We start from the raw sequence: 14407 nt of genomic DNA on the forward strand, positions 1-14407 counted from the left end.
AATTATCAGTAACACAATTGTAACAGGAGACCTTAATATGCCACTGACACCAAGGGACAGATCAACCAGACAGAAAATCAGCAAACAAATAACAGAACTGAATCACACCTGTGAACAAATGGGTTTGATAGACATATACAGAATGTTCCACCCAACAATATCAGAATACACATTCTTCTCAGCAGTACATGGATCATTTTCTAAAATAGACCATATATTAGCTCACAGAACATATTTAAGCAAATGCAAAAAAGTTGAAATCATCCCTTGCATATTATCAGATCATAGCACTCTGAAATTAGAAATTAATGACAAAAGATACTGCAAAAATTCCGCAAACACATGGAAACTAAATAACACACTCTTGAGTAATCAGTGGGTCACAGAAGAAATTAAAGAAGAAATTAAACAATACCTAAAAGAAAATGAAAATGCAGATAAAACTTAGCGGAATCTGTGGGATGCAATGAAAGCCGTTCTGAGAGGAAAATTTATTGCACTGAGTTCCCACATCAGGAAAACAGAACGAATACAAATAAATAACTTGATGCTACACCTCAAACAGCTAGAAAAAGAAGAGCAAGTCAAGCCCAAAGCCAAAAGAAGAAAGGAAATTATAAAAATCAGAGCAGAAATCAATGCAATAGAGACTAAGAAAACAATCCAAAGAATCAACGAATCAAAGAGTTGGTTCTTTGAAAGAATAAATAAAATCGATAAGCCCCTAGCCAACCTTATTAAAAAAAGGGAAGAAAAAGCTCAAATTCATGCAATAAGAAATGAAAAAGGAGAAATCACTACAGACCCAATAGAAATACAGAGGATCATCAACACCTATTTCGAAAACCTCTACTCTCAAAAGTTTGATAACACAGAAGAAATAGACAGATTCTTAGAAGCATATGAAGTACCAAAGCTAGATCAAGAGGATATAAAACTGTTGAATAACCCAATCTCTGCTAATGAACTTGAAAATGTAATTAAGGCCTTACCCACCAAGAAGAGCCCAGGCCCAGATGGATTCACTGCAGAATTCTACAAGAAATATAAAGAAGACCTAATGCCGACACTCCTCAAACTATTCAATAAAATTGAAAGGGAAGCAATCCTTCCTAAGTCATTCCTGGAAGCAAATATTACTCTAGTACCAAAACCTGAGAAAGACCCAACTAAAAAAGAGAACTATAGACCGATCTCCCTAATGAACACAGATGCAAAAATCCTCAATAAAATATTGGCAAATAGGATCCAGAAAATCATCAAGAAGATTATACACCATGACCAAGTGGGATTCATCCCAGGAATGCAAGGATGGTTCAACATACGCAAATCAATAAATGTAATCCACCATATCAATAAAGCCAAAAATAAGAATCACATGATCATTTCTATAGATGCAGAAAAAGCCTTCGATAAGGTCCAACACTTATTCATGATAAGAACTTTACAGAAAATTGGAATAAATGGTCTTTACCTCAATATAATAAAGGCCATTTATGACAAACCAACAGCCAGCATCATACTAAATGGCCAAAAATTGAAAGCCTTTACTTTAAAACCGGGCACAAGACAAGGATGTCCTTTATCACCACTCCTATTTAATATAGTACTGGAAGTACTAGCCAGAGCAATTAGGCAAGAAAGAGAAATAAAAGGGGTAAAGATAGGAAAAGAAGAAGTTAAATTATCATTGTTTGCAGATGACATGATACTCTACATAGAAGACCCCCTAAACTCCATTGAAATACTCTTAGATACAATAAATAAATTCAGTATTGTGGCTGGATACAAAATCAATACTCAGAAATCAATAGCATTCCTATACACGAACAACAAAATTACAGAGAGGGAAATAAGAGAAACTGGACTATTCACATTAGCAAGCAAAAAATGAAATATTTAGGAATTACTCTTACGAAAGAAGTGAAAGACTTATACAGTGAAAATTATAATACACTGAAAAAGGAAATTGAAGATGATCTCAGAAACTGGAAAGACATCCCTTGCTCATGGATAGGAAGAACAAACATTGTGAAAATGGCCATTCTCCCAAAACTGTTATACAGATTCAATGCAATCCCAATAGAAATACCATCAACATACCTTATAGATCTAGAGAAATCACTCCTAAATTTCATCTGGAACCAGAAGAGACCTAGAATCACACAGGCAATTCTAAGCAGCAAAGGCAAAGCAGGAGGCATCACAATCCCTGACTTGAAGTTATACTACAAAGCAACAGTAGTAAAATCAACATGGTATTGGAATCAAAACAGAGCCAAAGATCAGTGGAATAGATTAGAAGATACAACCACAACTACGAACACACTCAACCACCTTATCTTTGATAAAGGAGCCAAGCAGGTTCACTGGAAGAACGACAGTCTCTTTAATAAATGGTGCTGGAAAAACTGGCTCTCCATTTGCCAAAAACTAAAGCTAGACCCATGTCTATCACCATGTACTAAATTAAAATCTAAATGGGTCAAAGATCTGAATATTAAAAGAGAAACACTAAATCTATTGGAAGACAAATTAGGTAGAAACCTTGGAGACATAGGAGTAGGTAGAGAATTCATGAACAGGACTCAAACCGCACGGGAAATACTTCCCAGAATCAATAACTGGGACCACTTCTTATTAAAAAGTTTCTGCATGTCAAAAGAAATCTCCAGCATAGTGAAAAGAAAATCCACAAACTGGGAAAAGATTTTAGTGAACTCTCTCTCAGACAAGGGACTCTTGTCTAAAACATATAAAAATTAAAGAAACTCAGACCTCCAAAATTCAAAGATCCAATCCAAAAATGGGCATCTGAGATGAATACGCAATTCTCAGATGAAGAAATGCAAATGGCAAATAAATACATGAAAAAATGCTCATCATCTTTGGTCATTAGAGAAATGCAAATTAAAACCACACTGAGATACCATCTCACTCCTGAAAGAATGGCCAGGATCAAGAAAACCGACAACAAATGCTGGAGAGGCTGTGGGGAAAAAGGAACTCTCCTGCACTGCTGGTGGGAGTGTAGACTGGTACAGCCTTTGTGGAGATCTGTCTGGAGATTTCTCAAAAAGTTGGGACTGGAAATCCCATTTATTCCAGCTATTCCACTTCTAGGCATATTCCCAGAAGAACTGAAAGCATCATACCACAGTGATATATGTGCACCTATGTTTATAGCAGCACAATTTGTAATCGCCAGATCTTGGAAACAACCCAAGTGTCTATCAACTGAGGAATGGATAAAAAAGTTGTGGTATTTCTATACAATGGAGTATTATTCAGCTATAAAGAAGGATCACATTGAGATATTTATCAATAAATGGGCGCAGCTTGAGACCATACTCATAAGTGAAATAAATCAATCTCGCATGTGTGAATACCGAATAGTTTCCCTAATGTAAGTAATGATTCAAATATATTAAAATATGTGGTAATCATGATTCCCCATTAGGTGGCCTTGGAGCCTTATAAAGTTTTCACTCATTAATTAGAAAGGCTTTATTCTGGGCTTCTTGATATGAAAATATTTGAAGCTAGAGTATATGAAGTCTTATCCAAATATTTCAAGGAAAAAGACACTATGGTAACTACTATTAAGTCAGGTTATATGGTGGTGAAGTACTAGGTTGTTGAAACAGTCATGCTGTGACCTCTATTGTTATATTGTTATGTCCTGTTTTATCTCAATCTCTCCCTTATTGTTTTAAAAAAATTATTTAGTCATTTCTTATGTTTGTCTTAATTAAAGAAAAAATTCAAAAAATTAGGATATATAAATAGTAACTCTTTTTGATTTCCTATTAACTTGTTTTGAAGTCCTGTAGTACTCCCACGATCTTGTTTTGACTGATTAGACTCTGTTCCATTCCATATGATAGTATCAAGTTTGAAGACATAGGCAACTACTTTGAAGACAATAAGATTCACTAAGATACCCATTCTGGTTTGACTATTGTCTTCTTTGGAAGTCCTGTAATGTTTACAATGCCTAAGTTTTATTGGTCTTGTTCTCTACTGTTTTGTCCAACTTTATAATATCTAATGAGATAGACAATTCTTTTTAAGGAAACAAGGGACAACGTTGATAACCATTGTTGATAAACTTGTACTCTGTTCTACACCATGTGCTATGTCTATCCCTGGTATTGACTGACAGCTTTGTTTTGCCATATTTGACTGTATTCTTTCCCCCACCAAAAAGTAATAAGCACTAAGGAGTAATAAAAAAAAGGGTGGACATAATAGATAATATAAAAACATAATACAAGGTGATCATCAATGGTTACCATAATGCCTCCCACTATCTCTAATAGAATTGCCTATATATAGGTAATTTCTAACAAGAACTATAAGATTAGTTTACAGCTGTGACTGTTTTCAGATTGAAAATTAAGAAACAGATTACTTTCTACTTTTTGGCTTACACATTGATAAATGAATTCATTTCTTTGATTTTATATCCAAAAATAATCAAGCAGTAGTTCTAGAAATGAAAAATAAAACTAAAATAAACAATAGCTAAGAAGGAAATCAGGACGTAGATCTTTCTAACTTTATGAGGAAAAGAGAGAAACACTGGGATCTGGGGATTTAGCTCAGCGGCATAAGCGCCTGCCTTGCAAGCAGGTAGTTGTGAGTTCGAACCCCGGTACCGATAAAAAAAAGAAAGACAAAAAAAAGAGAAACAGAAATTTCATTTTAAAAAGATAGGGGAATAACAATAGTGCATTATATGTTGTTATCGTTAAAGTAGTTTCTCAGTGTACAAGATATGAGCATAAAAATTTCTCCAATAGATATTAAGACAAGTCTTCTTTTTTAATGAACAAAGACACACTAAAAAAGTGACTGGCTTGTGTTTTTTTACTTTTTCTTGCTGACCTTTCCCCTTTCATCCATCAGAGTTCCTTTTTCCTTTTGAACAATTTCTTCCCATCTCATAATATCCATTATACATTTTACACCTTATTTACTCTTTTGCTTTCTCCCACCAGGAAGACAATATGATATTTACACATGTGAATCTGATTTATTTCACTTGTGAGTACGGGATGAAGTTGTATTCGTTTACGTATAAAGGTTGCAGGTTTATTCTTCTTTATAGAGGAATAGTATTCCATTGTATAAAAGTATCACATCTTGTTGATTCATTCCTCAGTTGATGGGCATTTATATTGTTTCTAAGACTTAGTTATTACAAATTTAGCTGCTTTAAATATGGCTGCACATTTATCACTGTAGTAAGATATTTTTAATTCTTCTGGGGAGATACTCAGAAAGATAATACCTGTGTAGAGTAGGACCTCTAATCCTAGTTTTTTGAGGAATCTTCACACTAATTCTGAAGTGGTCATACTAGTCTACATTCCCACCAACAGAGAAGAGTTCCTTCTTCTCACAGCACCACCAGCATTTGGTATTCATTGATTTGTTGATGTTAACCATTATTTCTGGGGTGAGATGGGATCTCAACATTGTTTTAATTCACATCTATCAAACAACCACTGATACTGAACGTTTTTCCATCTATTTACTTGTCATTTGTATTTCTTCATCTGAGAAATATTCACTCATCGCAAATGGGTTTTTTGATTTTATTGTCTGTGATGGTATGAACAGCTATTTTGAAGAAAACAAGGAATTATAATAGCTAGTGCTGATTTAATATCATCTTGTTTTGAAGTCCTACCAAGCTTTTGTTCTTCTGTCTCCACTGGTTTTATCATGTTGTATCTTATTGTATTTTATTAGATGTGACAGTATAAAAAATTTTTTTATGGACAAGGAGACAATATAGTAACCATTGTTCATTTTCATGTTAGTTGGTTCTGAATACCTTGTAATACTTTCATTCTCTTGAATGGTTTTATACTGTCTTGTTATGTTTGATACTATAGTATATGAAGGTATACTCAAATATTTCAAGAAAAGAGACACTGGTAGCTACTGTTAAGTCGAGTTGTCTTGTGGTGTAACACTATGTTGCTTAAATTGTTCTGTTCTGAAAAAAAAAGCCTATGACTTGAAAATGTTTAAAGTAGGGAAAAGTAGAAGTGAACCCCACATGCCTCTCATTACAGAGGGTCCCTTTAAGCAGAAGATCATAAGTAAGTTGTTCATTAATGCAGTAAATATCTAAATTACTGCATCCTGGCTGTCAGGTTGCCAGGGGAAGGATACAATGATAAACAAGACAAATGAGGAGACAATAGGAGGCTTGAGGAATCTTGTCCTTTTCCTTCACACTCTTGTGAAGCAGGGAGATAATAAGAGCCTTACAGAGAATGAGCTATGAAGCCTCTGCAGGCATGGTTGGGTTTCATTTGCTAAGATTTGGGTATCATTTCATGACCTATCAAGAGGTTCACAATAGTATTCTACATGTCTTAGTTACATTTCTTGTTGCTGAGACAAAATACCCAGGACCCAAAGTTAAAGGTAGAAAGGTTTATTTAGCTTACAGTTTCTAGAGGTTTCAGTTCATAATAGGCTGTTTCCCTGGCAAGGTGCCTAGGCAGAGGTGAACAGTTCATAGGGTACAGACTATAGCAAAGTGGAGAGAGAGAGAGAGAGATTTATGCAGGCTACCTGCCATAGGGCAAGTGTGGCAATAATACCCTTAATCCCAGCACTAGACAATAAATTAATCACAAATTCTATATTTGACCAACTCCAAGAATCCTGTGCCCCATGACCACATAAGCTTTGGGAGATAACCAGACACAAACCATAACACTAAATAATCCATTTTAGTAAAGCATGTGTATTAGAAAATGTTGAAGATGAACAGAATCCTTCGAGAAGATGAGAAGAGTTCTCAGAAGGATATTGGCTCTTGAGAAAGGTTAAGTGTTTTGGCAAAAGAAGTCAACTGACAGGACAGGTAACTAGGGAAAGGCCAAGGAAAAGAATGAGTCAAAAAGATTCAATGAAAGATGATGGCCAAAGCCAGAGCACTGAAGTTTCCAAAAACAAAGTCCTCATTGGATTGGTGAGATTTTCATGCCCAGAAATAAGATATTCATACTTCCCTAAAGCATTTCTTTATGCTATTAAATTTATAATTAATGACACTTGCTATATATCCTAAACTCTGATACGCCCAATTCTTGCTTGTAATCCCATAGTTGATCTCCATTTGGCTGAGACATAGTCATTTTCTTATGTAAAAACCCTAAACAAGGAGACCCTTTGGCAATCAGTTCAGCACCTCCTCCCCACCACCACCAGGTTCATTTGCCTAGAGAGTATTTGCTTTTCTTTTGCAATTAATATTGATTTCTGCTTTTGCTCTACAATAAAACACCTTTTGCTCAGTGTTCTTTTGAGGTTCTACCCTGTATTTCCTTCCAGATTGAAAAAAGAACCACATGGTAACAGTTGGAGACCTGAGGCTGCAGAAGTTCAGAAAGCCAGTGGCAAATCAAATGTCCAGCCTTACTTGTACAAGTACGTGGATATATCAGAGAGTAGCGGCTATTCATGATAGTGTTTGAGTGAACTATGTGGAGCTCAGGAACGGATGGTAAATTTGTCCCGTTACCTGGACAGTTAATCAGACATTGAAAAAAAAAAATCCTTCATACGTTTTTGTATTAAGAAAAAGCCTTGAGCAAAGGAAAAACTAAATGCTATGAAATTTATCGAGAGATGTCATCCAGCAACCTTTTCATTCACACCTTGTTACTATTTTAGAGTTACATATACTCATAAAAGGTAATTTTCTCTAAATTGAGAAGTTTCTTATATAACTGTATGTCTTACATTGAGATTTTAAAATCAGAACCAAGATCCCCAAGAGAAAAGTGGTTCTTTTTTCATCTCTTTTTGCTTTGATGTGCCAAAGTTGGATGTTAAGGATGATATTTTCCCCTAAGTTTGATTAGCTACCCTCATTAAGGGCCTGGAAAACTCTTCTGTCCACCTTTATGTTCCTAGTGCTTTGTTTAAAATAAAAGGGGTGTGTGTGTGCAATAAAAAATGGAACTAAGTTAAATGGTTACTTGGTTTGGTGGGCAATGCTCAAAATTAACTAAAGCTACCAATATGGTTTTCATTACCAAATTACTGATTTACAAAGGAAAATCTATGCAGCGCTTCCTTAGTGCCATGTCCCAAAACAGGGAAAACACTAAGAACCAGATATTCTCATCATTTGCATCTCCTGTACAAAAACTAAGAATTCTGAGATATACAAATGCAATGAATTTGAAAATGATGTGCCAACTACTTCCACCTGTGACGTGAATAGTGGGAGTTAGCAAGGATATGTCCCTCAGTTGCTAGGAAAGACATTTTCCTTCAGAATCCAGGGAGGAGCATCAACTCAGGATGGCTAAACCCAGCAATTTTTCAGAACATGAAATTCCATCATCTGTCATCATCTTAATTTTTACAATCATAGGCATTGAAAGCTTCATTGGGATCATCGTAAACAGTTTCATCGTGGCTGTAAATGTGACCATATGGATTCAGAAAAAGGCTGTTTCCAACAGTGGGAAGATCCTGCTTTTCCTGAGTGCTTCCAGAATAGCTCTCCAAAGCCTCATGATGGTAGAAATTATCTCAATCTATACATTTCCAATTACTTTTTTCAAAAGTATCATCTTTCGTATGTACAAAGTATGTTTCACATTCTTAAGTTGTTGTGGCCTCTGGTTTGCTGCCGTGCTCAGTTTCTTTTACTTTGTGAAGATTGCCAACTTCTCCTACCCCCTTTTCCTAAAGCTGAAGTGGAGAATTTCTGGATTGATTCCTTGGCTCCTGTGGCTTTCCGTACTTATTTCTTTCAGCTCCAGCATGTCCTTCCACAGGAACATTTGCATTGTGAGTTACAACAGTTCTACTTCCCACCACCCCAACCACACAGAGACCTTTGTGGCCAAGCCGGCTGTTTTCTTTAACCTGGGGGTTTTCATTCCACTGATTATTTTCATCATGACAGCCACTCTGCTGATCATTTCTCTCAAGAGGCACACCCTGCTGATTAAAAGCAGTACCACTGGCTCCAGGGACTTCAGTATAAAGGCTCACATGGGGGCCATCAAAGCAATCAGTTACTTTCTCATCCTCTACATTTTCAATGCAGCTGCCCTGTTTCTCTTTCTGTCCTTTTCTAACCGCTTTTTCTGGACTGTTTTGCTCAAAATCATCATATCTACTTATCCAGCAGCCCACTCAATTCTACTGATTCAGGACAACCCTGGGTTAAGAAGAGCTTGGAAGCAGATTCAACCTCAAATTCACCTTTGTCCAAAAGAGTGGATTGTGAGATGAGCACCTAAGGAGATGAGACAACAAGCCCTGCCCTTCCATCAAGTAGACTTCTGTCTTTCTTCCTCATTTCTCCCTCAAATCTAATCCAATACTTTTACTTGCTGTGAGTTTTTGTATAGGAGGTTGATCTTCATTTTTGTTTTACTTCATAGGCACAATCCTACTAATGCTTCATGTATTTTTTGCCTGAGTTTACTATGTCCACCTACTGTCTTGCTATGTCTATAGCTTTGATTTTAGAAACTGACTCCATATTAAAATCTCCACAGTTGATTTTTAAAAACATGAATGTCTAAGTCAAATCTTGGATCTTGTAATAAATTAAATCATTACTTCTGGTGTTGGAACTTAGCCAATTCCATAAAGTCTCCAGGTAATTCTGATGTGCAACCAGCATTCATACAGTCATCAAAATGAAGGTTCTGAAATTTAGACCTTGATAACTCTACTATTTCTCATCTACACACATTTTAAGCACATTCAAAATTATATGTGGTAGGAAAAAAGGAGAAATTTATCTAGAATTTATCTAGATGGGAAAGAAATCAAGGGATGAAGGGAGGGAAAGTAGATATGCAAAGTATTGTGATGTGTTATGTACCTGTACCAGCTCCACACAATGAATGTAATCATTATGTACTGCAAACATATACTAAGACAAATGATAAAGCTGAAGATATCTCAGAATAGAATTCTGTTAAAGTTTCCTTCAAAAAAAAATCTAGACCAGACATAGAGGTGCGTATCTGTAATCTCAGCATGCGGGAGGCTGAAGCAAAAAGATCTTGAGTTCAAGACCAGCCTACTCTATGCAGTGAGTTCAAGGCCAGTCAAAACTACATAGCAAGACTCTGTCTCCAATAAATAAATAAAGTGGAAATATCTCTCAAGATTAATAACGTATAAAATACCTCTCAACTTAAAAAAAACTCTCCAACAGTTTTCCTATAGACATGACTATAAATTTGTATATATATGAAAGTATGCAAAGATCTTTAATTAGAGCTTTGTTTCTTAGTAAGGAGACTCAATGAAATATTAAACCATGTGTGGAGGTAGGGAACATGAATTTGGTGTATTAGATATCTAGGAGGTAATGAATTATATTGCCCTTATGTTATTTGGATTATTTGGACATCCTATATCACATGCTTATATCATTTTTGAGGTCTCTTATCAAAATAATTGGACAGAACTAAGAGTGCACTTTAGTTTCATAGATTCTGGATTGTGACTCATTTTAGTAATCAAAAATATTTAATCATTGTCTTTGTCAATTCTGTATGCTTTAAATTTTTTGTTAACTGCTTATGCTTTGTCTCATACACACTGTTTTTACTAAAATGACAATTTTAAGCTAAAAACACAGGAAGATTATGGTGTTTTCTTAATGGCACCTTTTATTCCTATTTTATATATATTGCATTTAAATTATTAGCTGAATTTTGCTGGTGTTCCTTGTTTGTTAAACAATAAGAAATGTAATGTTAGCATGCCCTCTAATGGACTCTGACATAAAAGTCTATGAAAAGGGTCTTTTTATGAAATCCAGTTTATAGTTCATTCAGGTTTCTATCTGTTCCTTATAGGACTTTACCAAACTATAGTTACTCTGCCAGCTAGTTAAAGGATTTTACAGCAACTGTCACATCCTTAAAGCAGAGGATAAGTTCTCTAGTACCTTGTGGTAAACCTCCATTGAAGCCAATGGCCAATGGAATGTTGACCAGAGAGGTACCTGAATCCCTTTCCAGAGACAGATCTCTAGTTTTGTGAACCAATGAAAAGTGAAAGGACAACTAAGGAACCATTTCCAGGGCACCTCTCTTGCACATGGCCAAAGGTTCCTCAGTGGAATCTGGGTCCCAACAGCCGGATGGCATCCAGCAGAAAAATTTCCATTTATCTTTTGTACTTTTCTCTCTGCTACTAACCTAGAAATTTGCCCTAAATTTTTCTCCAACCTATGAGAAGTTAACTAGAGAACAACCTTATTAGATTACCCTCCCTCCAAGAAATCAGGCTTAGCTGAGGCAGCTTGCAATAACTGTTTGCCTTTCAAGGAATAAAGCAGTTATCAAGGAAATGATTTATATTTGTGCCTTATATATGATAACTAAGAGTAAGAAAGAGATTTTAGTCATTCTTTCTCTTCTTTCATGTACACATAGAAGACTAATTAATGTACCTTTACTAAATGTGCATGGTCCTTGCTAGGTGATGGGTATAAATTTAACTTGTGAGCTTCAGAGTGCAGATTTTTAAAATGGACTTGAAAAAGTATAGCCTTGTCTTATTACTAAAGAAGGTTGCTTAGGTGAACAAGTAAATAACAAGAATGTTTTAGAGACTTCACCCTAAGCCTAGGGTGGAATTTTTCTCCAATCCATTTTTACCTGACTCTGTCTTTTGAGATGATCTCTCTTTTTTTTTTTTTTTTTTTTTTTTTTTTGTCTTTTTCCTTTTTATCGGTACCAGGGATCGAACTCACGACTGCCTGCTTGCCATGCAGGCGCTTATTCTGCTGAGCTAAATCCCCAGCCCTGAGATGATCTCTTTTGCAGGTTAAGAATTTGTATCAGTCAGAGTTTACTTGACAAAAAGACATAGCACAAGATATACAACTGTATAAGAAATTACAAGATTGGTTTACAGTGGGCAGCCACAAAGTTGAATAAAGAAGCATGCAGAGGGTATCTGCACGCTAGAGGTTGAAAGGTCCAGTCCAAGGATTGGAACTTACTGCAGTGATCCATGCAAGTCTGTATCAGGAGGCTGATCAGTTTATCATAGAACACTGAAGAATCTACAATGAAAGGCTGAAAGTCTATGATGAAGGCTGAAGAACTAGCAACAAAGGTTAAAAAGTCTATAATGAAGGCTAAAGAATCCTAGGCACAAGCCAAGCAGCTTGTGCCAGAAGCCAGGAGATGACATTCAAGCCTAAGGCAAAGACTGGAGCTCCTCCAAAGAAGCAGTACTCAATCCCTCCTCATTTGCCTTTTATTGTATGCAGGCTACCCCTAGAATGGGTATGGCACTCACACCACCTACCTGCTCTCCTCTTTCACAGGCTGAGGATGTTACAAACTAGGGACCATGGCTCCCTGATGCATTACTTAGTTAAAGTTCTGACCTTCTCAAATTGACACAATGGACAATAGCCCAAAATGGTAACTGCTTCTTCTCTATATCCCAGGATGTAGAGCTGCTGAGTCACTTAGCTAAGCTTCTAGACTTCTCAAGTTGACACACTGTAAAAACCATAACGTAAGTACTCCAACTACTTCTAAGTCTCTATTTGATATTTGCCCTCACTCTGTTTTGAACAACTAGAAAGCAGTGGTTTAGTGCTAAGCAATGTTATCTTCTTTAAACATGACTGTTGTAGCTGAGATTAATTATAACTTGTGCTTTAAAAAAACTATTGGAGTTAACAATTTGATTTTTCAGGGAACTAGTAAAAGGTGGTTAGTGTGACCCAGACTATTATCTGACCCATTTCCACATATCCCCTATCCTTTCTGGAGTGTGTCACCTCAAGGATACCTTAGAGATATTTAAATCAAGTACGAATTAAAGGCATGCCAATTCTTTCTTTAGTGTTCACAAATGAGAAAACAGATGTCAAAATCTCTTGCTCCTTTTGAATGTATTCTATTTTCTGTTTTTGCATTTTTATTTTAGAAAGAAAAACAGAATTTCAAAACAAGATTAATAGTAGAGCAACAATAATTAATATGTTGTGTGTATTATTATCTTCAGAGTAGTTACTCAGAGTATAAGATACAGGCATGGGATATTGCCCAAACAAAACTAGCATAAACCTTTCTTTTCAGTAAATATATTGGTTATTTTTCTCTCATTATTGGGACAAAACACTTGGCACCCCAAATGAAAGAAGCAAAGGTTTATTTAGCTTACAGTTTGTGGAAGTTTCAGCCTATAATCAGCAGGCTTGAAGGCAGGGTGGCATGGCAAGACTTCAAGGAAGAAGACAGGAAAAGCAGCCAGAGCAAAAGAGGAGGAATATTAAGCCTCTTTTCTTCTCTTGTATTGTATACAGCCCACCACCACCCTTCTCTAGGGTAGGTGAGGCACCCACAAAATCTCTGTACCTTCCTCTTGTTCAGGATGGGGATATCTACAAAGTAAAGATCCTGGATACCTTCTGAGGCTTTCAGTTAAAGTTTTAAACTTCTCAAGTTGACACACTATATCAACCAATATCTACAAAGTAAAGATCCTGCATACCTTCTGAGGCTTTCAGTTAAAAGTTTTAAACTTCTCAAGTTGACACACTATATCAACCATAACAATGAAATAAGAGACACTAGAAGTATAACTCTTTTTTCCATTTTATTCCATTTATTTTTTATTGTTTCAGTAAATATTTACTTTTTAAATATTTTTCTTGATTCAAGCAAAGATGGCTGATAGATAACAGCTGGCTACAGAAGCTCCTTGAGATAGTCAACTTAGAATTCAACATAATACAGTGTGGGGAGCTCCGAACAGAAGGAGATGAATTATCTTGTTCCAAGAAGAAATTAAGTAGAGAAGAACCAATTAAACATACGGTACCTGTGCTATTATTGGAACAGCTAAAGGTTCAGTGCTCCCACCACAGCGGGCAACTTGCCAAGCCATTCAGGGTCTCACAGATTCAACTCACTGGAGGCGCAGTCACACTGAAGTTGGGGGTCAGCCAGCTGAATAGAGAGCTGAGCTGGTGGGGAGCCCACATCGACCTGTGGTGAGTGATGGGAGTGGAGCCATTCCACAGAAAGGGGGGCACCAGTGGATGGCATTCTGGGAGTGGGCAGGACTGGCAAGTACAAGGGCCAGCAGTGACTTCAGTCAGTTGTTCCCTTCCCAAACAGGATTGGTGGAGTGAGCTAGGCCTTGGTCACGCTACCTGGCTGAGACCCAATAGGTTATCCAAAATCAATTCCCTACAGTGGCAGCACTGTAGGCACACTAGTGCAGTAAAGACCTCAGAAGTTTGACTGACCCAGAGGGGAAACGTCTCACAGTTATAAAGTGCAGGCCACAGCAGCTTGACTGATCCAGAGGGGAGGGGCCAGCATACACTGCCCCTGTTTGCAACTCACTAGCACAT

General features: G+C 36.6%; 1 protein-coding gene and 1 long non-coding RNA gene across 3 annotated transcripts in view; one reads left to right on the forward strand and one right to left on the reverse strand.

The window, feature by feature from the left end:
• LOC134476443 (uncharacterized) overlaps positions 1 to 14407 on the reverse strand; it is a 141506-nt gene that overhangs the window by 58168 nt on the left and 68931 nt on the right. The gene's annotated exons all lie outside the window — the stretch shown is intronic.
• LOC100728637 (taste receptor type 2 member 39) lies at positions 6938 to 9505 on the forward strand. The gene is made up of 2 exons (XM_023567407.2): positions 6938 to 7000; positions 8296 to 9505. The coding sequence occupies exons 1-2, from the start codon at positions 6938 to 6940 to the stop codon at positions 9283 to 9285; spliced, it is 1053 nt and encodes a 350-aa protein (XP_023423175.1). The 3' UTR covers positions 9286 to 9505.

This window comes from Cavia porcellus, unplaced genomic scaffold, assembly GCF_034190915.1.
Source record: "Cavia porcellus strain 051 isolate PalLab524CR breed Dunkin Hartley unplaced genomic scaffold, mCavPor4.1 scaffold_6, whole genome shotgun sequence".
NCBI lineage: Eukaryota > Metazoa > Chordata > Mammalia > Rodentia > Caviidae > Cavia > Cavia porcellus.